We start from the raw sequence: 27,978 nt of genomic DNA on the forward strand, positions 1-27,978 counted from the left end.
TGTGTTTAAATGTCTTGATGTGTCCCCCAGAGTTCATATCAGGACACTCTGGAGTTTTTAATGCCAAGCAGGGACTGCTGTAAAGTCTTCTGGAAGATCTGTGTTGAATATCACGCCTTCTTCCGCCTATTTGAGGAACCTAAGCCCAAGCCCAAGCCGGTACTCTTCTCACGAGGCTCCTCCTTTAGATTCAGGTAGCATTTGCATCAAAGAGCTAAACTCTGTCTATCATGGCTGCAAGAACACAGCATCACTTAACAGTCTACTAAGGCTCTTGCGGAATAGCTCATCATTAACTGTCTTGTATTTATCTCTGCAGCGGTCGCACGCAGAAGCAGGTGATTGAATATGTGAAAGAGTCTGAATTTAAAAAGATCCCGTTTGAAAGGTAAAGGCTGCAGATACGTTTGACATATTTGGTACAGGCGAGGGTGCTCAGAGTTTATAACGCTGACCTTTAATATCCTGTCTGCCAGGAAACACAGTCGTGTTCAGTACAGCAGTCGGGTCCAACACAACAGTCGCCTGTCACCATTGCCTTCTCCAAGCCACCGTGAAGTGCCAACAGATGTGAGTCTTTTAAGTGGGCAATTTGTTGCATACAGCATTTTTTGTTGTCTGAGCAAATACAGTCCATAGTGTCGCTTTTCACATTGTTTTCTCTTTTTAAAATGCATATAATGTAAAAATACAGCAAAATACAGCCTACTCATCCGGAGGCATGGATCTTAAGACTCTGTTATGCTCCAAGATCATTTTTCTGGTATGAATAAACTCCTGTTTTATACAGCTAACGCTGTCATCATAGCACCAAATTAGAGAACATCTTTTTAGAAGAATAGTGTTTGATCCCTCCAACACAGTTCAAGAGACTTTGTGGAGTGGGAATCATTAATAAGGAGCACTAGGGCTGTTCTGGTGACACATGGTAGCCCAATACTGTGCTGTGGTATCCCTGCACATGTGTGTGTGCATAGAAGATGCCAGCCTGCCCAACAAAACAGAGCCATGGGGGTACTGCAGGGTATTTTCAAGTCAGGTAGAATTTATTTAAAAACTTTAAAATCCTGGCCTTCAGTAAGAGTAATGAATACAATGAATAAATTGTGGTCTTTAAATTCTTTAACCCTGTGTTCCTGTCTCGTACTGGCAGAGTGGTGCTCCTGGGGACAGAATTGATTCTCCTCGGCGTCACTGGAAGGAGTCGGTCCTGGTGAGTGCAGAAGTCCCGGCAGCTTCGCGGGCGAGGATGAGCCCCTCGCATCAGAGAAATGGCCACGAAGAGAGAACGGGGTCTGTATCCAGGACAGAGGAGACGAGGAGCCCAACACGACAGACCCACCCCGAACATCTGAATACAGGTCCAGCATCTAGGGCTGCTAAAGGCGGCAGCTTTTCCATTCCCTACATTGACTGCAGTGATGTAGATGCTCAGTATTACTTGGGCAGGGACCAGGCTAGCAGGTCAGACCACAGCTATAGAGAACAGGGTATGCTCCCCCGGGGATCTGGCTCTGGAGGGATAAATGGGGCTCTGCAGGCTCAACAGGAGCACTTTCTGGGTAGGATGTATAGGGAGTCTTCTTCTTCTTCTAGAGCATCGCTCATCATGAGTCATGAGCTAGAACATTCTCCCAAGCAGTCATGCCAAACGGTTGACCGAAGTCCTGTTCATAGCATTATAGGAGACATAGGTGTCCAAGAGAGGCAGAGCAACAGCCCTATAACAGTTTCCACTGTGACGGGTTCAAGAGGTGTCACTGCCAGTCCTGTGATTGACATTCTCCATCACGCACCTTCCCTCAGTCGCATAGACCAGAACGGCTACAGTCCCACTCCACTTAACTTTAATGACGGCAGATGCTCTCCCGTCATGGGCCGATCTCCTCGCTCACAGAAATTCCACAAAGTCCATTTTGACGCAGACGCAGTCCAAGGAACGTCCTCTGCAAAGCAAGAATCGCGTACTGTCCTCTCTCGGGCTGAACGCATGGCTGCTCTTGAGCGCCGCATGGTGGCCAATGGGCTAACTGCGCCAGGCAGGTCGCGGACCAGTCTGGGGCAGAAACGATTAAGATCAACCGGTGTCACACAGTACGGAGCAGTTCAAATGAACGATGGCCCGAACACAAGCGGCTCAGAGTCCAGCGAGTCGGAGTTAGAAAATAACAGGGGCAACTGCAGCAGCCCCGTGATGTTTGGTAGCCCAGCGGAGGCTAATTCTAGTTCCCCCATACCAAGAAACACGTTTTCCTTTGGCAGCCTCCAGCTGGATGAGGAGGCAGATGAGGATGCTTCCCATGCCTTCAGCGATGAGGATATCGGACACATTTTCAGCTGTTAAGTGCGCTAAAAGTTTTAAACCATCTGCGACTGAGAGCTAGAGGGGTCTGGGTCAGAACGTAAGCAGGAGGCTTTTTCACATCCACACACTCCCGAGTCCATAGTGGTCACAGCACAGCACTGCTGAGTAGAAGCACTTTTTAAACGTAGCCGAATGTATGCGTTCAGGCTTTTCTTGCCCATTTCATGGAGCGGCTTTAATGTTCAGCCTCGCTGTTCTTTAATTATATTAACATGTCCGTTTGGACATAGACACGTGCCTTTTAAGGATTTTACACTCAATGGCTACTAATTAAAAACTACAGAGAGTACAGAGGCTTTCAGACAGTTTGAAACGTGAGGCTGATTAAAAATGTTGTAGATTTTATTCATAAGTCAGACGATGCCTTAAAACTCCCTACGGAAAATCCACACTTTGCTCCATAGCTGTCCATAGACACATCTAACTATTTGAAATTAGTTACATTTTTTTTAAAGGTTTCTGCATAAGACATTTTGTGCTTGGTACTAATATTTTCTGGGGTCTGTTGATGTGTCATTGAGGTAGTAGTAACTGTTAACTTCTGTACATTTACCTTTCTTTTTTTACTCTTAATGCAGCACCTACTATTTGATTGTTGTGAGAAGTTCTGGTCTGAAGTGATGCTGATCCATATTCAGTACCTCCACTCATTAACTTGAAGCAAACTTTATGATTTAGCTGTCATGTTTAAATGTCCCGCCAAAGGGAGGGAGTGTGTAATCGGCTCTGTTTGTTTGCTTGTCTGTGTATCTGTTTGCAATCAGTCTAGCGTCCACAGCTATCAAGATCTAATTTTCAAAATTTTGTGTGATGCTAGATATCAATAACAGCTGGAGTTGATTTCATGTTGGTGAAAATCGGGTCAAAGTTAAGGTCACATCCAATGTGAAAATTAGTAAAAGTTATATATTACCCACAATTTTATGGATCGTTTTCAAACTTCACTTGGGGGACATGAGTACCTAAGCAGTTTTAGCACGCAAGGTTAAAGTTGACCTTGAAAAAAAACAATCTGACATCAGCATGTTGTCATAAAAACATCACAAAGTATCAGAGTTTTAGTTTAGCCCTTGCCCTGTGGGGGGAGTTGCGCTTTCTTGTTCACAGATGTTTTGGCAGTTACGAGATCACAAGATTTGCGTGAGTAGTAGCTTCGCGGGACCGGCAGTGGCTTCATCTGATAGAGTTAAAAGCACGTGTGTGTTGCAGTGTTACACTGTGGTCACTCCACAACAGTTTGTGGCTTTTCATGCCCAGTGTTGACAATCCCAGTCTGCTCTTGATTTGCGTTCAAGTATCTCTGGCAGTAATTTGGCATCACCGAGCTGCAGTCTTCCTAACTTTTATTTCCAGTCTCTTTTCTTAACTTTCTTTTGCACCCCTGTCTTCATGCTTGTCTTTGTGTATTCTGTTTAACAAGCGGTTGAGCTTTATTTTACATTTTTTGTTTCTCTGTTTCATTTCTTTATTTTTCTCTGTCCCTGTCTGTCAGCATGAAACTGTTTGATCTTGTAAGTTTTTCTTTTTCTAACTTTGAATGCATGTCTATCTTTTCTGTAACTCATAATGTGTGGTTGAGGAAAAAAACAAGAAAACAAGATTACCAGCCTCTGGGTTCCCTTTTCTGCAATGATCCAGATAACGAGACTGTAGATGACAGGAGCCTGGGAATGTGCGGGTTTTAGTATCGGTGAATGCGTGCGTTACTCTATGTATGAATGGCAGTTTAAGGGCAGCACCTCAAAGCACAGAGTCTCTTTGCTCATCCATCATATCAACTGCTTCAGCGGTTGCCCCCCAGAAAGTCTTTAGCGCTGACATTAAGAGGCATATCAAAAGTGAGATATGATGGTTTTACACTTCTATCAATACCTACTGAAGTCTATCCATCCATAATAAATCAAAATTAAGAGATGGTGTTAAGATAATGTAGATTTGGGAGTTACTGGATCACTGCAGTGTGGGCCAGGCTTGTGTTTGTTCTCACCCACTGGTGTCCTTGATGGTTTGTTTGCAATGCATGCTGTGATGAACCAGATTTGTGGTATGGCTCAGGTCCTGCTGTTCTGCTCTGGCTGCTCTCTGCATGCACTCTACTGTATGTACTGTAATATACTGTGCTATTACTGTCATTTCAATACTTTACATCTAGTAAGATATTGACATTTACATTAAATTAGACTGTGAGAAATAACAGCAAGCTCATTTACAAAGAGCTGAAATGTACAGTATTTTTTACTTATTGTGTAATTTATTAAATTAAACCTAATGTGAAATTGATTTGTGTTTATGTTATAAATTATATAATTTCTGAATTTCCAAATTAACCCATTTGTCATTAACACGTTTCTCGACTCAGCAGTAACAGAGTGAAAACAAAAAGCAGTTTACTAAAATATTCATAAAGCCATTTACTATTACAGGCCTAGAAGCATGAATGCATTTATCCCCACTTTTTCCACGTCTGTCTTCTGTCTTGCATTCATTCGCTCACGGTGTTCTTGTAGATGTTCACTGGGCCTTTTCTATGCTGCTTTTCACACAATTTTGAACTATATGTGTTCAGCAGAGTCAATAAAGACGTTAAAACGATATTTTTTCCAAATCCTTCTTTTTAAACCGTTGAAGTCGGTGTATTTTCTGGAGTCTGGTCCCCACTGTAGATGTTAGAACCTTTCCGTCTCCTTTGTAGCATTCCTCTAGATTGTGTGTAGTGTGTATTTGCCTGAGTCACTCCTTCCCTCAGCTGTACTTGTGCATTGAGCTAACTGCAGCCACCAGCTGCACTGGCCTGCGTTCTTGTTATAGCTGTTGCGTTCGTGCCAACACACCAGAAGTCGCCAGAGAGAGGTGAGCAAGTTGCTGCCGGAACATAGTAAGTAAGCTGAGTGAACGCTGTCAGAATGGATGACACTAAGTAAGCCGTTCTTCTCGATCACCCTGCAGTATTTGTCTCAGCTTGCGTATTGATTGACGTGGTAAGAAAACTGCCAGAGTTGTCTGGAATGTTGAGCGAGTCACGGCTGACTCTATATTTTCTGTAAGCAGACCTCAGATGCAATGATTGAAACAGTTTGGTTTAGCTTGCTAAGGTGTCCATTAGGTAAAGTGTGCAGTGTAGGATAATGAATCGAATGCTGGAGAGTTTAATTATTAGCCAAATGCCACCACGGCATCTGACGAAGATGACATTTCTGTGCAGCAGAAACTACTGATTTTTTTCCCTATCAAATAATCTGTTGATTACATTCTCGATTTATTAGCTGTGTATTCAACAAATGTCAGAACATGGCGAAAAATGTCATCACACACTTCAGCTTGTTCCTAATGTGTCATTTAATCAGTTTGAAAAACAAAACAAAACCAAATGCTTTATAACAATGTAATACAGAGAAAAGCAAAGAAACCTCATGTTTGCTTCAGAAATTCTAACAATTTGGTCATTAAAATTGTTCTTACTATTTAATTTCTGCAAAACTCAACCCGTCTGCGGCTTAAAGTAGGCAAGTGCTCTCAGAGCTGCCTAACTTTATCGTGCATCGTTTTCTCATCTCATTATGGTCACCTATGGCTCCGTGCAGGTGTGGTTTCCAACAGTCCTCACCTGTCCGCGTCCTCTGGACACTCCCACGGGATGGTCAACGGTCAGAAGTTGCTGGATCTGTGCAGTCACAGTCCCGACGGCCGGCTGCCTTCCCCGCTCACCAGCCCGTTGCTCAACGACGCCTGCAGCGTTCGCACTGATGATGAAGACGAGGTTCGAAGGAAGGTTTGTAACCAAGAGCCACTTTAATATATTGCCTTGTTGTGACATTATAAAGATTTGTTTTTAAATAAAGTTGCTACTCAAAATAGAAGTGGACCCAGATTATCTGTCCTGAATAAAGTTACTGTTAGACATTTGTGGAGCTGATTGCACCCCCCCTTCGTTTGTGATGCCCTTGCAGAGGTTCCCAACAGATCGAGCCTACTTCATCGCCAAGGAGCTGCTGACAACAGAACGGACGTATGTGAAGGACCTCGAGGTGGTGACCGTGGTAAGATGGGCCAAGTCGCTCGCCAAGCCGACGCTCTCCTGTTTGTTTTCTCCTGCGCTTGTCCTCTGGGGGGAAAACATTGATTATTCCGGTTAGCTGCTCCATTGCAGAGCACCCGCCAAAACATAGAGTCAGGCAGTGACACAGGAATATTTTGGCAGATGCGATTTCATTTTTTATTCATTCCCCATGCTCGTTCTCCGAAATGCATTTATCTCCCCCCGTTCAAGGCTGTGAATACTAAACTGTGTTTGTGTTTAAAGAGATAGATGGATTTAGCCGCATGCGCTCTCTGCCTGTGACTCACTGCTTCAGCCTGCTCCTGTAGATTTAATTGCTGGGTACAAACAGGATATTAAATGTGCGGTACCGCTCCTTCACATGCAATCAAGGAGGATGTCCTTATGAGGCTGGACTGAAGCGTTGCCGTTGTTTGATTCGGCTCTCCTTTTACACTGGCAGGTTCAAAAGCCGCAGCTTTTCTCGGCTTGCAGTTTTCAGAGGAGTCTTTCACACATCTCATAAATATTTTGGGTGGGCTTGTGCCCTCGTTCTTTTATTCTGCTGCATGTGTATGTGTGCTCCCTCGCTCTGGTTGGTGCCGCTGCTGTTAAGGGTGAAGTCATCTGAACAACAGCTGGCGCCTCGTTTCCAGCGCTCACTTTTCCTAAAACCCACTTCTTTTCCCATCACGTCAACTAAATAAAGCTGTTTTCTGTTCAATGTCCACAAACACAAAACATAAGGCTTCTCTCTGAGTTAATGAAACAACAGCGTTAAGAATGGTCGGCTATTGATTCTTCGATTCATCCTCAGCTAATTAAGGGATTTGAAAGGAGGCAAAAGGCTTTTCATTACCTGTTCACTTTATCTCTTCTTCTCAGAAGAAAATCGCTGTGGAGATCTCTTGGTAACCCTTGGTATCATACATAAATGTGCAAAGGTCTTGAGTTACCCCTTGTTTCTTCATATTTTTCTAGAAAAATGTGAAATAGTTGCTGTGATTTATTGAAACATATGTAAACATGTATGAAAGGTGATTGTTTAATTCTAACAAGCTTGAAAGTCAGTATTTGGTATCTTCAATACATCCTAAATTCTCTTAGGAAAACATTCTTTTAATTTCTTTAAATAGTCTTCAAGAATAGTTTTCCAAGTTTCTTCAAGGACATGCAAAGCTCTTCTTTGGATGCTGGCTGCCATTTGTTCTGTTCTCTGTCAAGATGATCCCACACTGCTTCAGTAATATTGAAGTCCAGGCTCTGAGGAGGACAATGCATGACTGATAATATTCCTCTGTGTGTTATTCTGTCCAGGTGTGATTTTACTGTATTGGCAGTGTGTTTGGGATCATTGTCATGCTGAAAAATGAAGATTTTGCCAATCAAATGCTTTTCAGATGGTACTACATGGTGGATCTGATAGCGTTTTTGTATTCAAATTCCCTCAGTTTAAACAAAAAACCCAACACCCATTCATTCTTCCATTTTCTCCTGCTTATCCAATCTAAGGACCCTCTCCCAGTTGTCATATAGCAACAGTCTGGGTGCCCCGTGGACAGGTCGCCTGTCATAGAGACACACAACCAGAATCACCAGTTCACCTCCTCTTTACATCCTAACATGAGTGGTACAACGACTGGACTTATGAGTGAGAAATGAGTGAAAAAACAGCCAATGAAAAACTACTGCTGAAGACCACTTTTTAAAAACACAAGAAAAATCTGGCCCCTTGGAAGCAAAATATAATAAAATGATGGGTGGCTCAAGACTTTTGCACAGCACTGTAGTTCATATAAATCAAGTATTTTATTTCTTATATAGGCCAAAATTAAATATTCACCCACAATCAGCCTTATATCCAGATACCAGGAAGTTCTAATAGAGTTTAAACACCATCTGTAAATATCCTGTCATGATGTCACAAGTATGACCTGCTTGTCACAAGTAGACAAGCGCTGCCACCTGCACAATGAAAAAAACAAAACACTCAAAAACCTGGTTTTGTTAGTGAACTGAGACTTTTATGGTTAAACTGTATTTCCCTCGTTAAATGGCTTGAAAGATCACTGTATGCATGTATCCGTGATACCAGTCTTTCCAGAGTGCCGTGGGACAAGATGAGGCAACTCCGGACTCCCTGAAGGACGCCATCTTCTCCACCTTTGAGCCTCTGCACAAGTTCCACACAGGTTTTCTCAGGGAGGTGGAGCAGAGGCTGGCACTGTGGTGAGGCTCATTTCACTTCCAGATATTTCCTGCAGGGTCAGGAACAAGCCCGGTGATGTGTCGGGGGTTACGGTTCAATTTAAAACAACTTCCTCCCCCATTTTTAATGAGTTTTGCTGGCATTTAGCCCAAGAGGGCGGTCCGGTCCCTTTAGATGACCCAAGGAGCTACAATCGCCATAGCAACAGTCATGCTGCACCACAGCCTGCCTTTATTCTGGTTTGTAGGTGTATGCCCTCTGATCTCCTTAATGATTGTGCTTTATCTAGTACACACTGACTTTTTCACAGACACGGAGAAAGTGACGCATAAAGCTGTTAAAATTTATGGCCATTAACTACAGTCCGTGATTTTTATTTCAAAGTCTCCTGTATCTAGTCACACTCATTAGAGCTCCAAATTAAAGCAGAAAGTGATAGTGTGCTTTACTCGGCTGATAAGACCCACATTCAAATGCATATGCAAATTATCCACCCCTACATTTGTCTTTCTTTTTTTGCAGCTTTGCATATTCAAATACTGTACTAGATATGGACCTTGGTTGTTAAGAATATGATGAGAAAGTCGTCTTTCATAAGAGCAGTAGGATGCATTTTACAGACTGAGATATTCCCCCTAAATTCCCTGCTAAAACGTTAACATTAAATTAATAACTAGTCTGACCAAGTCCAGTAATGGCAGCCCCATTCCTCATGAATCCTACATGGGGAATCTGATGCTCAAGGGAGACACCTGCTGGTGTTTCTTGAAGTTAAACGCGTCCATTCCAACTTCATTGGAATTATTCTTGAACGCAGTGTGACTGAATAGTCAGTGAGATTAAAGTGCTTTCATGTAGCTTACCCGGCTCATCCGCTGTCCACAACGATAATAATATTTATTCATGTAGCTCAAAGCGAGGCAGATATTACAATAAGCTTCACACAGGAAAATAAATCAATGAATAAAAAAAGAAAAGAAAAGCTGGCAACAAGTACAGCAAATGAAAATTTACACATGAGCAGAGCGGCAAACACACATGAATATGCAAGAACATTTGGGACATTACACAAAAAGGTTATAGAAATAGTTTTTTAAGAAAGCTGTATTTTCTGAACCATCATAAAGCGACGCAATTCTTCATATATTTTAAAGAAGATTTTGCAAGCTAAACAGGAAATAAGCTCCAATAGTAACCACTGATTAGGAGACATTGCTTAAAAGGGACTGCTGTCTTTCTCTTTTAAGGGAAGGACGCTCTAATGCACACATTAAGGGAGACTACCAGCGCATTGGAGATGTCCTGTTGAAGAACCTTCAGGGTTTGAAGGTGAGCTGTGACTTTTTGTTAAACTTCTATACGTGTTTAATTAGAGAAAATCACGACTGTTCGTGGATAACAAGTCTTACCTGCAGCCCCTGACAGCAAACCTGAGTAAGCAGTCTGAAATCCTGCTGGAGCTTGAGAAGGCGTGCAAGGCGTCCCGAAGGTTGGAGGGTCTCTGCAGAGACTTCGAGCTGCAAAAGGTCTGCTACATTCCCCTCAACGTCTTTATTCTGCGGCCTTTGCACCGCCTCATTCACTACAAGCAGATCCTGGAGCGCCTGTGCAAACATTACCCAGCTACTCATGTGGACTTCAGGGATTGCAGAGGTGTTACACTCAGTTCACAGAAGCATATTTCAGTGTTTTGGTGTAACGGAGCATCTGTAACGATCTCTTACCTCTGGTTGGTGTCCAGCTGCTCTAGCTGATGTGTCTGAGGTGGTGGACCAGCTTCAGGGAAGCCTAATCAAGATGGAGAACTTGCAGAAACTTCTGGAGCTGAAGAAGGATTTGATTGGTGTCGACAATCTTGTTGTTCCTGGTCGGGTGCGTTTGAAATCTACAGGAGAGAGATTTGTTTAACTTTTTGTTTCTGTTTAGATTTTGTGACAAATGATTTCTTTCCTCAGGAGTTCATCAGGTTGGGCTGCCTCAGTAAACTGTCTGGAAAAGGGCTGCAGCAGCGAATGTTTTTCCTGGTAACATCCCACTTTCTTCATCTCATATCACTAATCGAATTATTTAGCTGACTGATCTCAGCAGAAATGATAATCATGCTTTTATCCTGCCCGGCTATGCATTACTGAGATGGTGTTGGCAGATTTAGTGCAACCGCAAAGGTTCAAGCAGGGGAACGTAGCACATGTTGCTTTGAACTTTGGCGGCCTTAGTGTTTTACACAAGTATTTGATTTGGTTGCATAAGCATGAAGAGAAGCGTTTGTGTGTGCAGGATATCAGTGTTAAGTTTTGGTTTTTAATGCCACCGAGTTGTTAATTTGTTCTTAGGATTTTTAGCTAACGTGTCCTCCTCTGCCTCTTTTGCAATAGTTTGATGACGTCATTTTATACACAAGTCGAGGGATGACGGCGACGAATCAGTTCAAAGTGCATGGGCAGCTGCCGCTCCATGGCATGACAGTAAGTGCCGTTGTCTCTCAGAAGAACACAGGGCGTTGGAGCGGCTGTCACCAGTTTGTCATTACTAGAGAACATCTGCCCCCACTCTAGCACACACACACACACACACACACACACACACACGCACACACACACACACACACACACAAGCTCGTTCAGCTATCTTAGTGAGGACCTTCATTGACATAGTGGTTTTCCTAGCACCTTACCCTAACCCTAACCATTAAAAATGAATGTCTAACCCTAACCCTTACCCTAATACCTAACCATAACCTAATTGTAACCTTGACACCAAAACAATATTTTGAGCCTGAAAAAGGCCTTCAAATTTGTGAGGACCCGTGTTTGTCCTCACAAGTGACTGTTGGTTCTCACAAGTATGGTAGAATGCAGATTTCGGGCCTCACAAAGATAGGTAGACAGGAACACACATACACACATATTTTCAGGACAGCTACACGTTTGCTTCTCTCTCGCTTCCTTTTCATCCGCCCTCCCGCCTTCCCTCCTTTTCTGCCTATTTTGGTCTTTGCTGTCCTAGATACTGCAGCTCTCTAATGTCTTTTCTGTGTCTCTGTGTTCTTCTTCCAGATCAGAGAGAGTGAGGATGAGTGGGGTGTACCTCATGCCTTCACATTGGTTGGGCAACGGCAGTCCGTAGTAGTAGCAGCTAGGTACGATTGCCAGCAAACACCTTGCACCTTGAACCTAAAGTGGCAGGTTTTTAAAAATATTTTAGATGCCGTTGAGTTACATCTTTAAAAGCATCTACTTTTAGTTACAGTGAGCTCATAAAATTGTGATTTTCAGTCTTTTCCCTTTTAGCCTCTTTGGCTACACAGAGTCTGTTGCTTTACCCTCTAACAGAGGGATGTTGCCCCCTGAGAGGAGGATGGCAGGTTACTCAGAAAAGCTACTAAAAACTCATCTGCATATTTCTTTTTTTTTGTTAAATCAAATAAACATAAGCTAACAGTATAAGAAAGTATACTTGGAAGATAAAAATAAATTCAATTCATAAAGCATGCAGTCAACAACAACGTGAGTTCATGCTTTTCCCGCCCTCAGATGTTTAACTGATTCGCTTTGCCTCAATAAACAGATGGTTCATGTTTTACTGTTATTTAAGAGGAACATTTGGCTGGGCTAACCAGACTATTTCTGACCACCGGGCCTACCCTGCTGCGACTCTTTGTGCTTGTTTTGTTCAGCATTCTGTCCATTTGTGTGTTTTTTCCTCCAGTTCTTTGGTAGAGATGGACAAGTGGATGGAGGACGTAAAGATGGCGATAGAAATGGCAAAAACCAGCAACGGGCCTTCATCTGAGCTGCTGACCAGCAGCCTGACAGACAACAGTAAGTTAGTACGAAGCCACACAGCTGAATGTGAGAAGCTTGACTTTGTGATGAAGCAGCGTTAACTGTTAAGAGACACATCATGTGAATTCCCAGATACATGCTGATTTTTGATTGGTCTGACGCTGTCTGTGTTTTAGCGCCTCTCCTTCCCCCTCTTTCATCATCCTGCTCATTGTCTAGCAGTAACAACCTCCTGACTTTCCCAGAATGCCCAGAGGACTCCTCGGTGGAGGCAGAGTCCGAGGACGACATGACAGCTCCCCACGTGTCATTGGAGAAGCCCACGCCTCACCGTGGTAACACCATGGTGCACGTGTGCTGGCACAGGAACACCAGCGTGTCAATGGTGGACTTTAGCATAGCCGTGGAGGTATCAGCCCACCTCAGACCTGCCCCCCTCCTCCTGCCCCGCTGTTTTCTTTCTCTGTTTCTGAGTGTGTGCTGTATCTGAATTCACTTTGATGATCTTTCAGTGGGAACAGTATCCCCCTTAAGCTGCTTAACAGGTTGCTATAGCCCATTAACTACTAATTCAGCTGGAGCATTAATGCTTTTTTTGTTTTTAAACAAGATTAGCAAGGGTCACTCTTTTTTAAATGTCACAACACTTATTATTAAATCAGAAACAAGTTTGATTGGAACAAATAATGAAAGAAGTTTGTTTGCTCTTGAAATAAGAAACACAAGTGAGTTTTTAAAGGTGCACTGTGAAGGGATCCTATTAATGTGGACTAAAATTACTGAGGAATGTTTCAGCGCCTTGTTTAGTCCATGCCATGAAAAAATGAAGGCAGCTCTGAAGGCAAATAAACACATCAAACGTAATCGCAATAAAGCGGTTTGTGAAAGTATAATTGACCACTTTGGAGCAGCACTTTGAAAATTATAATTAATTTATTTTTGTTTTTGTTTTGATGAAGGCAAAATAGTCAGCGACAGTTTCTTATTTACACATTAAGCAGATACAAAGCAACATTATGGCTCGTTTGGATTCCTCCTTGTAGCCATCCACACTGTCAGATCTAAAAATTCAGTCTTCCAGTAGGTATCTGTGTCCTTAAATGCCACATGCTCTTTTATAATGACAGCTAGTTGCAAACTACCACATTTAGCTCAAATTCACCATAAGTCACCATCAAGCCAAGTGAAGCTGCAGATTTAGAAACATTTCTTTAGGGTCAGTACCATAAGTTTAACTATAAACTTGTGGATTAAGACTGCCCTAATTTTTTTTAAATTGTGCATTCTTTTTTTCTAAATTCTACAGAAGAGGATTAGGGCCACTGGGGGGCAGTGGGCACATCTTTTTTTTTTCCTCTTTTCCAGAATTCTGAGAAAAAAGTCATTATTCTGACTTTAAGCTCAGAATTCTAAGTTCAATAAATTCTGAGATTAAAGTCAGAATTCTGAAATTTTTTTTTAATTCTGATGAAAAAGTCAGAATTCTGACTTTAATCTCAGAATTCTAGCTTTTTTCTCAGAATTCTGACTTTTTCATCAGGATTATTTTTTCTCAGAATTCTACTTGTTTTGAGAGTTCTGAGAAAAATTCTGATTCAGAATTCTGACTTTTTTCTCAGAATTCTGACTTTTTTCTCAGAATTCTGAGATTAAAGTCAGAATTCTGAGAAAAAATAATTCTGATGAAAAAGTCAGAATTCTGACTTTAAGTTCAGAATTCTGACTTTTTTTTCTCAGAATTCTGGAAAAGAAAAAAAAGACGTGCCCGCTTTTTGTTTTTTTCCAGTGGCCCTAATCCTCTTCCGTAAAATTCACGCAAACAGCTGTCTGTCGATGGAATAGTGTGAAACCAGTGACAGGATGTGATGTGACGCTACCCTTATGCATAAGGTTCCTCATGCATTTGCATCAAAGCAAACTCCATGGATCAGTCAGTGTTTGTGAAAACATGACTCAGCTGTACCACTGCTAGTCAACAAATCCTCCACACAGTGCTTTTAAACCGATCTGCTTCTGATCTTTTGTGTATGGGGAGTTTTTATTCATTGAATTATTTTTACGAGTTACTGTTGGATTACTTCATTTACAGCCTCGAGGAGGTTACTGTTCTCACGTTTCCTTCTTTTGGCAGTAGCCAATGTGATGTCCTGATCTAAACTCCAAACTGTGGCTTTCCTGAGTTGTTTTGTCCTTTTTCTTCTCTTCCCGGCAACTCTAACCGTCTATAAATAGAGAGAGAGAGCAGTACGTAGATGTGCTAAACGTCCTCATTCACATTAACAGAACGGATCCTGTTTTGGGATGTAGCCTTCCTAAAACCCAGCTGTGTCCTGATCTAGTTCTGCTCTTCCTCTGTAGTTGTAACAATGTCCTCTTCACAGCCTTGCCTGGACACACCGTCGGCCTGAGTGTTAACCCCTGCCACTGCATGCCTGTGTTTCACCTACTCAGTCTCTGTGTTTCTGTCCCTCCTTCCCTCCCTGTCTGTTTTTTTTCTCTCTCTCTGTCTGTCTGTCTTTCTTTCCCCCATACGTCTGTGCATTCCTGCGTGGTAGAGGAGCCTAGTCCAGTCAGTGAGAATAAGACCCCCCTGGTGGGGCCCCCGAGTGGCCAGGGACCAGTGCCTCTGTCTGTTATCTGCTGGTACCGTGTTCAGAGCCTCTCCTTTAGTGAATCCTGCAGGAGTCTAGAGGTAAAGGAGCCAGGCAGACAGGAGAGGCCCTGTGTTTATGTTTTATTTGAACTGTATCGCAGGAAGCAAGATTTATAGAGAGGAAATTGAAATTAAAGTTGTAGTAATACCTCATAGCGACATAGTGAAATATTATGGTATTAACACCACTATTAAAGACTTTAATTAAGCATAATTTATTGCAGAGGGGCCAAAACTGTGATTTTTCCTTCCTGCCTTATAGTTATTCTTTTAAACCAGTGATTCCCAACTAGACATGCTCGCTCTTACATACTACAGGCAAAATGGGAACAGACTGTCTGCTAATGGTCAGTGTGAAGAGGAGGAATAATTATGCAGGCTTCAGTGTGTTTAATCATTATTTGAGTGTGTCTAATTCATTTAAATGAACGAATTTGAACACACTGTGTGTGTCAGATTAGGGCGGGAACCTTTAGTATATCTGATCTCCTCGTGTTGGTGTTTGTCCAGGATCAACATTGCATCTGACCAATCGCATTTTTATGATGTCATAGCATTGCGATTTGGAAAAGACCTGCTCATGGTTGGGGGTTAAGGTTATGGGGTTAGCGTTACGATGTGGTTTGTGGTGTGATGGTGCAATCGCAAAGCTATGACATCAGTACAATGTGATTGGTCACTTGCAATGTTGAACCTGAGGCAACATTCGTTTTGTTGATCTGAGAACAGCACCAACACAACGACATCAGATCATGTTGGAAGCTATACCTAGTAAAATGAAGCCTCTTTAGAAAAGTAGACAAAGTAGCTTGATTGCATGTTTGAAAGTGCAGGTAGAAGTTAAATTTCACGAGTGTTGCACTAATAGTGAGATATGGATGGCTTTCAAAGCGTCAGAATCAGGCTTGTTTTTCTCTTTGTAGAATCAGCTATCAGGAAACTTACTAAGGAAGTTCAAGAACAGCAACGGCTGGCAGAAGCTCTGGGTTGTCTTCACCAACTTCAGCCTGTTTTTCTACAAGTCTCACCAGGTAAGGAGTACACGCTCTCAAAGTCCTGTTGTTTGACTATGAGGATGGTGGTGCGCTCCCTCGACTGGTCTTGAAAGCATCAGATCTCAGTGTGAAATATCGAATCTGTGTGCCATATTTGAGGTAAATGCGTTTTCCCATGCAGTATTTCATACTGTGAATTTCAAGAAAAATAATGCCACTCCTAAACTTTATAGAAACAAACACTCCCTCTGTGTATTAAAGGCTCATGAAGTTAGCACAAATTATGTGGAAAACCAAAATTTATGGAACAGTTGCAAGAAAATTAAATGAGCTGCACACGTTTGAGTTGAAAAGACTTGTAAAATATGCTGTCAATGCTCTGCAATGGAGACTTGTGCACCTTCCAGTAAAGGTGAAAGACAGCAGTGGAGCTTTTCCATTACTACCCCTCAGCGTTGTGTCGTTGATGGGCTATTGTCGTTACCCTGCCGGGCGGGCGGGTGACAACACGTAGGACTTTCAAATTGATACCATAAGTGTGTCTGCTAAAACTCTCGGAGGAATTCAACCCCCAGTGACCTCAACCTCAAGGTTAGAGGTCAAGATTTCTGAAAATCTTGTGAATGCAATAATTTGATAAGGATGCTGCTAAGTTTTTAAAATTGATACCATAGATCTATCTACTATAAGGCTGAAGGGAGCCACTGGCTGCTGCTAGTATGCTTTTTTTCCAGAAAGCAGACGAGGAAATAATTTAAAAATATCTCATGTGGATGGCTTTGGTGATGCCTGAGGGCGGGCTGTAGCAGCCAGGCATCGAACCATAAATGCATGTAACTGAACAAAAAAAATCACAAAGAATAAGATACAACAATTAAAATAGTATAATTACATAAAGCTAAGTAGGAGCAAGCCTGAACAGGTGGTTCTTAAGTTTTGGGTTTCACAATTTGGGGGCCACAATCTCAAAACCACAGTCCCCCTTTGTCTTTAGAAACAGATTTATAGAAAGCACTTAGGTGTAGAAAAAGGTGCTTGTGTGAATGGGTGGATGAGACATCAGACACATGTTTTCTGCTCAAGTAGAGCAGACAAGCACTACAGAAGGACCAGCGCATTTAACAGACCATACAAGCGAATGAAGATGCCAAAACCACACTTACACCAAAGCTAAAGCTGCATTAGTTCAGAAACTAGAACACTCGATTCACCCAAGTTTAGACTAGCTGTCAAATTTGTTTGCTTTACACGAACAGATCTTTACAAAATGTGCACTTTCAGCAAAAAGGGTATAAAAAACAAAAAGTATAGCATTGCTTTTGATACTAAATAATGCAATGCCAGGCCCACGTGGATTTAGAGCAGAGTTCTATAAAAATCTAAGCTTGTCCTTTGTGTATATGATTAATTACTCATTTGTTCTTCAGTATTTTCTCACAGCAAGCCTCATTGGATCCCTCTGGAAAACCACCAGAGGGATGACATGATTGCATTATTATGGAAGGGATTGTGTCATATTTTGCCCCATCTACATTTTTGATGTCTGTTACTCAGTCTGTTGATTCCTTTTGAAATTATTTACAGGATATAATCCAAATTATTTAAATCACTTTTGTTTTTCCCCCTCTCTAGGATGATTACCCATTGGCCAGCCTTCCACTGCTCGGTTACTCGGTCACCGTCCCCTCTGAGTCCGAAAACATCCACAAGGACTATGTCTTCAAGCTGCATTTCAAGTCCCACGTCTACTACTTCCGATCAGAGAGTGAATACACATTCGAGAGGTACCAAATGTGTCATCTTTTAAAAGTTTTCTTTCATCCTCTATGTTTCAAGGACTGATTAAAAAGCCCTTTCTCTGCCCTTTAGGTGGATGGAGGTCATCCGCAGCGCTACTGTCCCCTCAAGTCGAGCTCGTGGTCTGAACGGCAAAGAGACCCACGCTTAATGAGTTGGCTCACCTAGTTTCCATACCCTTTCTCCTTCGGGTGGCATCCGCCCGTCCTGTCCCACTCCGGACTCTTTGCTTTTCTTTTCTACGCATATCTGGGACATTTGTACATGTGTCCATGCACATTTGGTGCTTTTTAATGCTTTAATGGTGACATGTCCGCTGGTTTAGACTGCATCAGAGACTGCATTTTTGGCATTTTTACTCTCAACTCTGAAACCTCTTTTTAAGGATGTCATTTTATACTGTTTTCTAATGGTCTGAACCACTTCCTCTATTTCTGGTTTTACATGTTTGTCATCGGTTGTTTTTAAATGCAGGAACACATTGATACTAGATATTCAGTATTCTTTCTTAGATAGTTAAACTCTCACTGCATTGTCATAAACATTTTGTCTACGTGTTCATTCTAGGAAAACGGTCACCCTTTAACAGCTGATGCTCTGACCACGCTTGGCCCAGCACAAAAAGAAGGAAATGAAATTATTTTGTCGTATTATTGACGTAAACCTCGACATTGTGGCCAGGGGTGGCTGCCATCACCACTGATGCCGTTTTAAGTGAAGTAAATGTTCTATTTGCTGAAATTTGTTGTATGATTCCAATCACAGAGTTCTGCTTTTTTATATATATATATGCATATATATAAATTAACTCTGAAGTTCCCATTCAGTTGTGTGAGAAAATGTGAGATGTGCTCATAATCGCTGCGTTATGATGGCAAGTGTAATTGAAAGCTTTAAGGATTATGTGCAAAACAAAACAGAAACTTTCAGTTCCAAGCGACGTTGCCCTCACAAAACTAGGCTGCCTCCCCATATAAACACAGATCTGTTTATGGGTCTGAATGAATGGAAATATGCATTTGACAGGGTTTTGCAGTGAAGTATATGAGATGGAAAACCTCAGTTCTGCCTAGAATTGCAGCGTTTTTTCCAGACAGCAGAGAGCTCTTTGGAAATGAAAGCAATAAAAAAAAAACATACCGTACTCAAACTCGGATTGTTGCGAGTTCTGTGTATTTTTTCCAGTACAGAGGCAGGGGTGATTTTCAGTAGGTAAAAAGAAGATGTGCAGTGTGTTTATGGCTCTGTTGGCTGTGGCCTGCAGATGGCATCACTGACCAAGAAAGCTTTCTCAGTCAAGCCATCACTGCACAGTGACCCTTCTGTCCTGTACTCTTTGTGGGGAGGATACACTGCTATCAGCTGTGACTCCCATCCAGGGCTAACAAATAACTACCGCACAGGGAGTTAGCCAAAGATTAGCTTAACTGTGACTGAGCGGACTTGAAGAGATATGAACAGAAAAGTTAACAATGAAGTTAAAATAATCTATAAGGCGTAGAAAATGGCAGCAAAAATCAATACAGTTATTTTTAATAGTAAAATAGCTAAAATAGCTTACAAAATGGCTAACGGTGTTAGCTAAATAGCAACTGCTAGAAGGTTTTGCTGTAATATTAGCAAACAAATGTAACTGGAAACCTGAAAGGACGTGAATAAGCAATTGAAGGATGGGATTAAATTACGTTAATACGTTTAGCTCTTTAGCTTAGCAATTCATAAACTGATAGCTAAAAGCTGAAATTGTTAGTTAAAGGTAAGGCTTCACCGTTTAAATTGCTACATGGTAAATAAAGGTAGTGGACAATAGTTTTAAAAGGCCAATGGAGGTAAAGTTAAAGTTATTATACTTTCTATTTTTATTTCATTTTGAGTTTTTGTTTTTGTTTTGTTTTCATTTGGTTTGCTGGGGAGATTTGCTCATTAAACAGGTTTATGGTAATGATTACTATACCAACCCTTACAAAAAAGCATATGCACCAAAGTCCCTGATCCTACATGTGTTGACAAACTTGACCACATTGACATAAACTAAACGTAAACACAATTTAAGGATTTTCATTTTAGTTTTATATAAGCACACGGTATACTTTAGTCAGCTTCTTTTAAAGGATGGTCTTTTTTCAGTTAAATAAAATATCATTTCCCAGTTTTAGTTATTACTTTACTTTTAGATAGATATAATAATTTGGGTAAAAAATTAAAATAAAGATAATCAGATGAAAAGTGCAGCTAGAAGGCTTCTATACAAGTACTTGGGAGTACTCTTTTTGTTTTTAACTCACAAGTAGTACATAAATTCAGTCTTTTATAGTGTGTCACTGAACCAGTTCAGTTATTTTCAATATAATCTGTTTTTTGTAGTAGCTTTGGAAAAATGGCCTTTAAAACAGTACCGTTTGATACTGTTTTAAAGGCCAGTTTCCGGTGTCACAAAAGAGGAATGTTGTGATGACACTCCAGAGGCTTGTTCGCCACGGTTGTGATTTTTGTGGTAATGGGGAAGCATTGATCCAGTCATTCATACTGTAACTGCACGCAGTCCAAAGTCCAGGCCCACCAGCTTACACACACACAGCAAGTGGGCAGGACTTCAAGCCGGTAAGAGGCGGAGTACGCAAGGGAGAAAACAGATTATACATCTCTTGCCTGGCGATGGACGGCCAATGAAACGCTACTCAAGGGGACACTTTATTGTGTCAACAATACCCGATAAGAGAAGGCAGAGTTCCGGAGCGATGCGGCATGTGTTGATTTTCAAGAACGAAAACTGAATCGAGGAATAGGAGCGTCGTACCAGCGGCCACACCACAACATGACCCAACTTCAAACTCGTGGTGCGCACTAGCGGCGGTCGAAGGCGCGGATAAGCCGATGATGAGTTTCCTGTAAACTGTTGATAAAACGCGTGGATTGGACGGTAATTAATCCCAAGGGACGCGTAGCGATGGCCACTCCGGTGCATCCGGAGACCAGGAAATTTACGCGGGGTCTGGGTAAACCTGGCACCGCTGCTGAACTCAGGCAAAGTGTCTCGGAGGTGGTGAGGACGTCGGTGCTGGTCGTAAGTACTCACCTTAACTCCCACTCCTCTGCGCCACAACGCTCACTGTCATCAGTGTCTATTAAAACTTTATGGAGCAATGAGAGACCTGCTTTTTCTTACGCACACGTTTTTGGAGAAAATAACTGACTTCAGATCAGTTGAGCAGGACTACGCGTGCCTTTTAGGGTGATATAATTAAGGTTTAAGTATACCCCTGACACACTTGGAGTGATATGGGTAACAGGCTCCCACACAGCTTTGAACAATATTTGGTAGACTGTTGATTATAAATCATAATATATATTTAAAACAAACAACGTTTTCAGCTTCCTCCTGTTTGCATTTTACACAAAACATTTGGAGCTCATCATGAATGCTGGCAATCTTTAAATCCTTCACTTTCATTCTCACCCTGTTGACTTCAGACCAGCTGAGTTAGAGCACGTGGGCATTATGAACGGGTGGGTGTGTGTGGCCAGGGGGTGGCATTTTTTTTATTTATTTTTTTAATGAATGAAGATATGGGTGACAGAAAAATGTAATCGGTCACTTCCGTTTGGAATTTTTTTGAATGAAGTGCTGACTCAACGAGCTTTCCAGTTAAAGCAGATAGATTACCAGTCCAAATATACATTTAAAGACCAAGGGAAACATTATCACATATACATGAGAGCATAGAATGAATCAAAGGATCTCCCACTTAAATGTAGGACTGGAAATGAATGAAAGTGAAATAAAACAACAGCCACAAAAACAAACGTGGAGTAATGAAGTGATTTGTATCTATAGGTAGGTTTTGCAAAATAGACAATAGGCGTTTGCAAGGTGTTCAACATTACAGAAGAATGTTGTCTTTATTAGGCTCAGACATGTATGTCATTCCTTTCCTAGAGTCTGTAGAGAATCAGTGCACGTTCAAAGTCCTGTGTGTCAATGAGGGGATCACTTCACAGGGCTGCACCGAGATGACATAATACGGCTTCACAAAGGAAAGCACGAGGCTCCAATTTCATGCTTCAGACACATATAAAGTGTCCAGTGACAGTGACAACATCTGGGTGACGAGGACCTGAAGCCTACCTGCTCGGTATCAGTTTTCCTCAGAGCTCATCTTGGATAAAGGAGTTGACCCTTTTGTTGTGTCCAGAGTGCGTTCGGTGTTTGGTGCTCCGTCTGATTGTTCCAGCTTTCCTGGAAAAAAAAAAAAAAAAAAGCTGCTAGGCAACTGAAACGTACACCGTCCAGGCTTTCTGTCAGGGAAATGGAATCCTGAGTCACGATCCCAGACATCCAACCACACCTTCATATTATTTATTCATCCTCACTCTGGTGCACTGCCAGGGACGCCTAAGGGAGGAGAGGAGAAGTGGATAGAAGAATGCGTGTTGGGAAATCAACATGCTCGAGGAAGACTGAAGTAACTTGTAGAAACTCTGTGGGGGAATTTGTTTTGCGGTTGCCCGAGACAACTTTAATATCATTTCAAAACTAGTACCTGCCATCTCGTAGACTCCAGCCCTTTGTATATGACCTTTTTAGACATGAATGCATGGCTGCAACTTGGAGTTCAAGTGTTTGCTGAAGCTTCTCAGTGGGATAAGAATGCGACTGCACACAAGACCACTGTCCACGCAGCTTGTAATTAATTCCTCCATAAAACATGTAAATACCACAGCAGGAATGGAGGGATCTGTTTTCAAGCACATAAAGGAAAACTTGTGGTTGTTGTCACCCATCCTGCTTGAAGCCATAATGATGTTTTCACGCGTAAATGTTGCTGCATGTTTAAAAGCCTGGAAACATATTATAATGTACTGTAGAGGACTTGCATATCCACTGATTGTGGATGTTTGTTAGCCATGTTTTGGACTCAAGTGGGCAGTGCTGTATCTTTCACTAACAATTAGTGCGCTTTCGTGCAGACAGACACTGTTTTTCTGTTTGAGTGGAGACACACTTGCAGTACCCCGGAGCCCTCAGCTGAGCCCTCTGTTTCTTCACACTTTAGGCATGCTGAGGACGTCATTGGCTCCATGATTGCTGTCACCAAATTTATATTTATTTTAACTAGTACTGCGCTTTGCCCCACTGTCTTCGTGCTACGCAGAGCTAGAGTATAGTGTAGTTAACGTATTGGCTGATTAGTGTACCATAAATCCATGGCAAATTGATGGAAATGTTTAGTTAGTGTATACAGTGTACGAAGCAGCTAGGGGGGCAGTTGTGTAAGTGTAATCAATAGTCCCAATTGCCTGTCACCTAATGGTGATATACTCAGATCCTCAGTGTTCCTGCTATGTGCCTGACCCGAGGGAGCTGTACACCAGATGGGTGTCATTATGTGGGAGTGATGCTATTAGCCGTCTATAGCCAGTGCGTACGCAGCTCTACAACCAGAGGGGAAAGTGGGGCTGTCATTTATGCTCTGCAAAGACGAGCATTAACATGTATAACTATCACCAGAATGCACGTGTCGCTCTATAGAATAGTGCTTTTGGAATTAAGCATAAGAGATTTTATCAGTCTTATCCCCAGTTGTAGAGAAGGTGTTGCCATTTTAAGGAGAACAACCATTTCAACAATGCAGCTCTCCCTCTTTCAAGTCAGCAACTTGGATAGTTTAGGTGCCCCTTAAGCTGTTTGGCAGGTAGACTGCTTTCCTGTCGTTTGAGATTCGTGTTTCTGTATAGTGTAAAAAGCAACATTTTTAGATTGTCTTTCCTTAAGGCAAAGCTTGCAAGTAATAAGAGCCTGCATAGAAGCTGCAGTGTTAAATGTCTTGATGATGGCATTGCTGACTCTCTTCCAACTGTGAATGAAAACTGTACAATAATCTGCTTTTGTCAGCCCTCTGGGCCACACCTGCAAACCTCTCCTCTTTAGCTTTTTTTTAAGAGTCTGTAAATTTTCCCAAGATGTGGAAATTCCAGAAATACCTTAGATGGGTGTGTTACTCTAAGTAGGGCTATTTTTCAAACAATACAAATGTGTCAGAGAATTTATTTCTCCCTGTTTGGATCTTTTGCCATGAAAAAAACATGTTCTGTCATGCAGGGAAGCTGGATTTGTTAGCCATTCAGTTTGCCAAAAAATGTGCTTGAGAGGCTGGAACCGCAATGAGACGAATTTAAGGTTAAAGCTCCGCAATCATTAATCAGCTCATTATCTGAGTTCATCAAATCAGTAGAAAAGAAAGTAATCAGTCTGCTATGTTTTGTCTCCTTGGAGCAGATGCTGGCTGTCACATAGGCTGTAGCACCGAGCCAGTCAGAAGATTACCGCGTTGTGTTGCGAGGCCTAAGCAGCTTGACCTGCCCGTGCAGTTCCTGCTCTGTCTACCTCTATAAGGAGCACTGGTATCAGAGTAAAAGTGCACATAAGCTGCTTCTGCTGCCCCGTTGGTAAATGGTACCCTGCGAAAGCAAAACCTGGGGGGTAGAGATTGGAGAGCAGATGGGTCAATAATACATGAGACTGCTTTAGTAACCACTGCACCCATTAAGAGTCTCATTCCCATTTGCTCCAGATTAGACAAACTGAAAACTATGATGCTGTTTGGCGCCAAATTCCCCAATTCCTGTTGAACTTTAAAACACCTAAGAGTGTTTCTAGTTCATAAGAAGCAGAGATCCCTGTGCTGCCTCAGAGTTCACACCATAGTGACATCTCTGAATCTTACTATAAAAATACTGCAGAGTGAAGCTTCCTTCATGAAAGGCAGTTTTTGTTGAAACTGGAGAGGTGTTGATAGGTCTGCATGGGCATCATGAAACTTTAGCTTTTGGTATGGTCTTATTGGTGCAGGTCTTTTGGTTATCTTGCCACACCGCCTACATTGCTTCAACAAAGATGATTAATCATAGCGAGCCAGCTTTTGGTCTTAACTGAGCTTTGGCTAAAACCTGTATATACTTACTGTGTTTCGTGGATAAGCTAGTTTTGTATCATACATGTGCGTTTATGGAGTCAAATAACTGGATGACGCTTAAGTGGCTGAAAAACATTTTAAATATCCTGTCATCAGGCAAAAAAAGAAGATTTACTTATTTTTCTTGAGCACGTTAGCACCACAAATTTAAATGGGTTTAGACTTGTAACTTTTGAGCCATGTGACAGATTTTAAAATCGCAAAAAATTGAAAACTTGAATTTAAGAGTGGAACTAGAAATGTTTAGTGATGGTAAAATTGCTTATGGTCTTAATATTTTGTGCCTACCAGTTTAAATTATGTCATTGCTTAAAGTTGTGCATAAAAGGTACGATAACTTTTAAACTATTAAGCAACCCTGTCGAACTACTGGGCCCGTCTCTGGCTAGCAGCTGCATTTATTTATTATGTAAATACAGCTTTGTTATGTATTTGTTATGCGAAATGGAAAAACACTGAATGATCTCATGTTCTTTGCAGAAAGTTTCCTTCTGTCATTGTTTTAATTTTGTTGTCTGAAAGTCATTGGTTGTCCTCACTGGCTACAGGTTTTGAAAATAGGCAGTGTGGCATTTTCTGTATATTTTTCAGATTTTCTGGGCATTTTATTTCTTGAGTATCTTGGATACAGCTCTTTGTTTCTGCTTTCACATATTAAGTTCAATCACCTACATTTTATTTTCTATAGTCATACTAAATGCACTAAAGAGTTTTAAGCTGGTGTTCCAGGTGTGCTAATACAACTTTCTGTACAGTATCCACGCAGGATTCAAACCTCCACCAGAACCATTTATAGGCGGTGATGGATGACTTGTGGAATGGAGGCTTTTAAGAAAAGTGCAAAATAAAATAAAAAATAATAAAACACGCCCATCAGACTCACTGTGAAATTTGTCTGCCTGGATTTTGGCACGTCTCTTGGCAGTTGTGATTATAATCCAAACCAGATTTGCCACTCGGGGCTTTTGCAGTTAAGTGTGGGAAGCTTGAGAAATCCTCAACTGAGCATAGAAATTTTGGGGAGAATATAAAGCACTCAGTCAAAAAAATATAAAGGATTTCCTCCATTCAAGCTAGGGCTACTCCGGTTAGTTCACATAAATATTGCAGTAGCAAAGCCAACTCAAATGATCCACAGGCCAGACAGACAGATTTTGTTCCAGTGCAAATGAAAACGAATTACATGTCACGGGCACGAATTGACAGTGTACTTTAACCGCATGTCAAAGTAAGTGTTAAATATTAAGTTAGAGCCAGAAATGAATCCCAAAATATCAATCGTGGTCACACCGTGAAATTACTTAATGATTTCTTGGCTCGGTGTGAAAACGAGGGCATTCTTTACTGCTTTAACAAATCTGTGTACTCTGAAATCTGTAATCTCGTGATTTTTACCTCAGTCGCTTAAGCAGAGTGGCAGCACTCCTTCTTCCTCCATGCAGTTAGTGGGGATAGGTACATTGGAAAGTCTAAATTGTCCATAAGTGTAAATGTAGGTGTGAATGTAAGTGCGAATGGTTGAAGATAGGCTCCAGCCCCCTCCGCGACCCTGAAAAGAATAAGTAGCAGAGAATGGGCGGATGGATGCTTAAGCAGAATTCACACGTACCCAGTATATTGCATGTACACAGATCTACATTTTTCATAAGTGAATAACACTTACTAGCCCCCTGAACTCACTCTCCAAAATCCTTCATCCTGCCTGAGCGGGAAGTGCCCATAACTTCCCGTCCTTCATATTCTGGTGGGAGAGCAGAGGCCTAACTTTTCCTAGATAGAGCCAGTTTCCTGTACTTGGGCTGAGCAGAAGTGCTGGGCAGGGCTCAGCATTAAACCGCCCACTCTGTCTGAGTGTTCTGCCTGATAGAGCAGAGCTGTTTTGGAGCACACGAGAGGTTACCATAACAGAAAGAGCCTGCTGAAGAGCCTGGCCAGTGGGTGTTTTCCTGTTAGCAAGAGCATAGCAGCACTCTGGGACTTGTTTCCCCCCCAATTCACCCAAATGGCCTTTTTGTAAACACTTCTATTATTCATAATGCAAAAGGCAATGATGGAGGCATTCCTACTCATCTGTTTCTATTTTTGGAAGTTTTTCCAGTTAAGGTTCTGCTGAAGTGATTTTTTTTTTTTTTTTTTTTGGGGGGGGTGATTTCACATCTGTCTGAATCCAGGCTGCTCTCCCATCTTACTGTTGAGAGCTGTTCAGCAACAGCTTGGCAATCAACGAGAGTATTGCTCTGCTTCCATCCTCCAGGCCATTAAGGTTGCTATTTTTAAGCTAGCAGGGCACACACCTCAATGCAGCTGGCGAACACAAACTTCCCTCAGTCATCATTATGTTGTTAATCTAGTTTTTCTTCCTGTTCTACGCTGGCAGCAAATTTGCCATCTTCATCTCTAATCTAATAAGGAAATGGATTTGAATGACTGGAACAGAGTTTGTTGTTTATGCATCGTACAAATATGCAAAGGTTGTTTTGTATCTTTAGCGATGTGCGAACACACCTTAAAATAAGTGTTTGCAACATGATGTCCTCCAATTTTAGCCACGCTATCAACCTGATGCTGACTCTTTGTCTGTTACGCAAACTTCTAAATGGAAAGATTTTAGCACAGGCATGTATTTTTCTGCATTGTCCTCTTGGGATGAATTCTACATCCCAGAAATCTAGAAGGATCGTCCAGTTGAAGTTTTACTTTCTCCAAATATACCTGCAGCCCTAACTCATGAACTAGGACAGTTAAGACATATCAGCACTCCTGTGCCTAATCCTACATCTCACATTACTCACAAAATGTAGATTCTTATTTTAGTATTTGCTCTAAATCTGTCATTCTCTCTAATGCATACAGTTATCTTCTAAGAATAGACCCACATTTCTAACGACAGTCGATTCAAATGCTTTCTCGTTTAGCCTCCCCTCCATCAGAGCCCTGAGAAGTAGTCTTTGTTGGCCTAACACTTGTATGAATGGCACCATTACAAACAAGTCTTTACATGGCTCAGCCCACACTGGAGTAAGTGAATGAGAAAATGTATCTGGCGTATGGATACTCTTGAGGCCACCATCACTTATTCATTAGTTTTGCAACAGGCCGAGCAGAGCAGAGAGGTGATCCTAGTCCAGCCTAAAACCCCTAAGGCAAAACTGTCACCCTCTGCG

The 27,978-nt window shown here is 41.8% G+C and overlaps 2 protein-coding genes and 1 long non-coding RNA gene across 8 annotated transcripts in view; 2 read left to right on the plus strand and 1 right to left on the minus strand.

The window, feature by feature from the left end:
• Positions 1–18,581, plus strand: part of LOC146556756 (FERM, ARHGEF and pleckstrin domain-containing protein 1) — a 57,949-nt gene extending 39,368 nt beyond the window's left edge. Inside the window, exons 10-27 of one of the 4 annotated variants that reach the window (XR_014889082.1) lie at positions 31–194; positions 320–388; positions 477–570; positions 1,154–1,361; positions 5,947–6,134; positions 6,313–6,402; positions 8,497–8,630; positions 9,858–9,939; positions 10,026–10,263; positions 10,352–10,482; positions 10,566–10,634; positions 10,986–11,075; positions 11,667–11,749; positions 12,319–12,431; positions 12,572–12,804; positions 14,951–15,087; positions 15,972–16,079; positions 17,676–17,706. Coding sequence is in view for 3 of the 4 variants with exons in the window: in XM_085250674.1 (XP_085106800.1) it covers positions 31–194; positions 320–388; positions 477–570; positions 1,154–1,361; positions 5,947–6,134; positions 6,313–6,402; positions 8,497–8,630; positions 9,858–9,939; positions 10,026–10,263; positions 10,352–10,482; positions 10,566–10,634; positions 10,986–11,075; positions 11,667–11,749; positions 12,319–12,431; positions 12,572–12,804; positions 15,972–16,079; positions 17,676–17,827; positions 17,913–17,991 (2,325 nt within the window). In the remaining variant the exon portion in view is untranslated. Of the gene's footprint in view, positions 1–30; positions 195–319; positions 389–476; positions 571–1,153; positions 1,362–5,946; positions 6,135–6,312; positions 6,403–8,496; positions 8,631–9,857; positions 9,940–10,025; positions 10,264–10,351; positions 10,483–10,565; positions 10,635–10,985; positions 11,076–11,666; positions 11,750–12,318; positions 12,432–12,571; positions 12,805–14,950; positions 15,088–15,971; positions 16,080–17,675; positions 17,828–17,912 lie in introns of those variants that run through there. The other 3 variants (XM_085250674.1, XM_085250676.1, XM_085250675.1) reach the window with 3 other exon arrangements.
• Positions 5,624–26,420, minus strand: LOC146556757 (uncharacterized). The gene is made up of 6 exons (XR_014889083.1): positions 26,210–26,420; positions 21,967–22,233; positions 10,335–10,495; positions 10,020–10,214; positions 7,261–7,378; positions 5,624–6,467 (listed from the first exon to the last, which is right to left on the minus strand). It is a non-coding gene; the product is annotated as an uncharacterized LOC146556757 (long non-coding RNA).
• The window catches only part of LOC146556758 (dedicator of cytokinesis protein 9), an 80,012-nt gene continuing 70,758 nt past the window's right edge, over positions 18,725–27,978 (plus strand). The window contains exon 1 of one of the 3 annotated variants that reach the window (XM_085250664.1): positions 18,725–20,904. In XM_085250664.1, the coding sequence (XP_085106790.1) occupies positions 20,788–20,904 (117 nt within the window). In that variant the 5' untranslated portion in view covers positions 18,725–20,787. The remainder of the gene's footprint in view (positions 20,905–27,978) is intronic. The other 2 variants (XM_085250673.1, XM_085250672.1) reach the window with 2 other exon arrangements.

The sequence above is a fragment of the Mchenga conophoros genome, linkage group LG16 (assembly GCF_057382185.1).
Source record: "Mchenga conophoros isolate Kocher_MC1m ecotype Shallow Benthic linkage group LG16, M_conophoros_male_GT1.1, whole genome shotgun sequence".
Lineage (NCBI taxonomy): Eukaryota > Metazoa > Chordata > Actinopteri > Cichliformes > Cichlidae > Mchenga > Mchenga conophoros.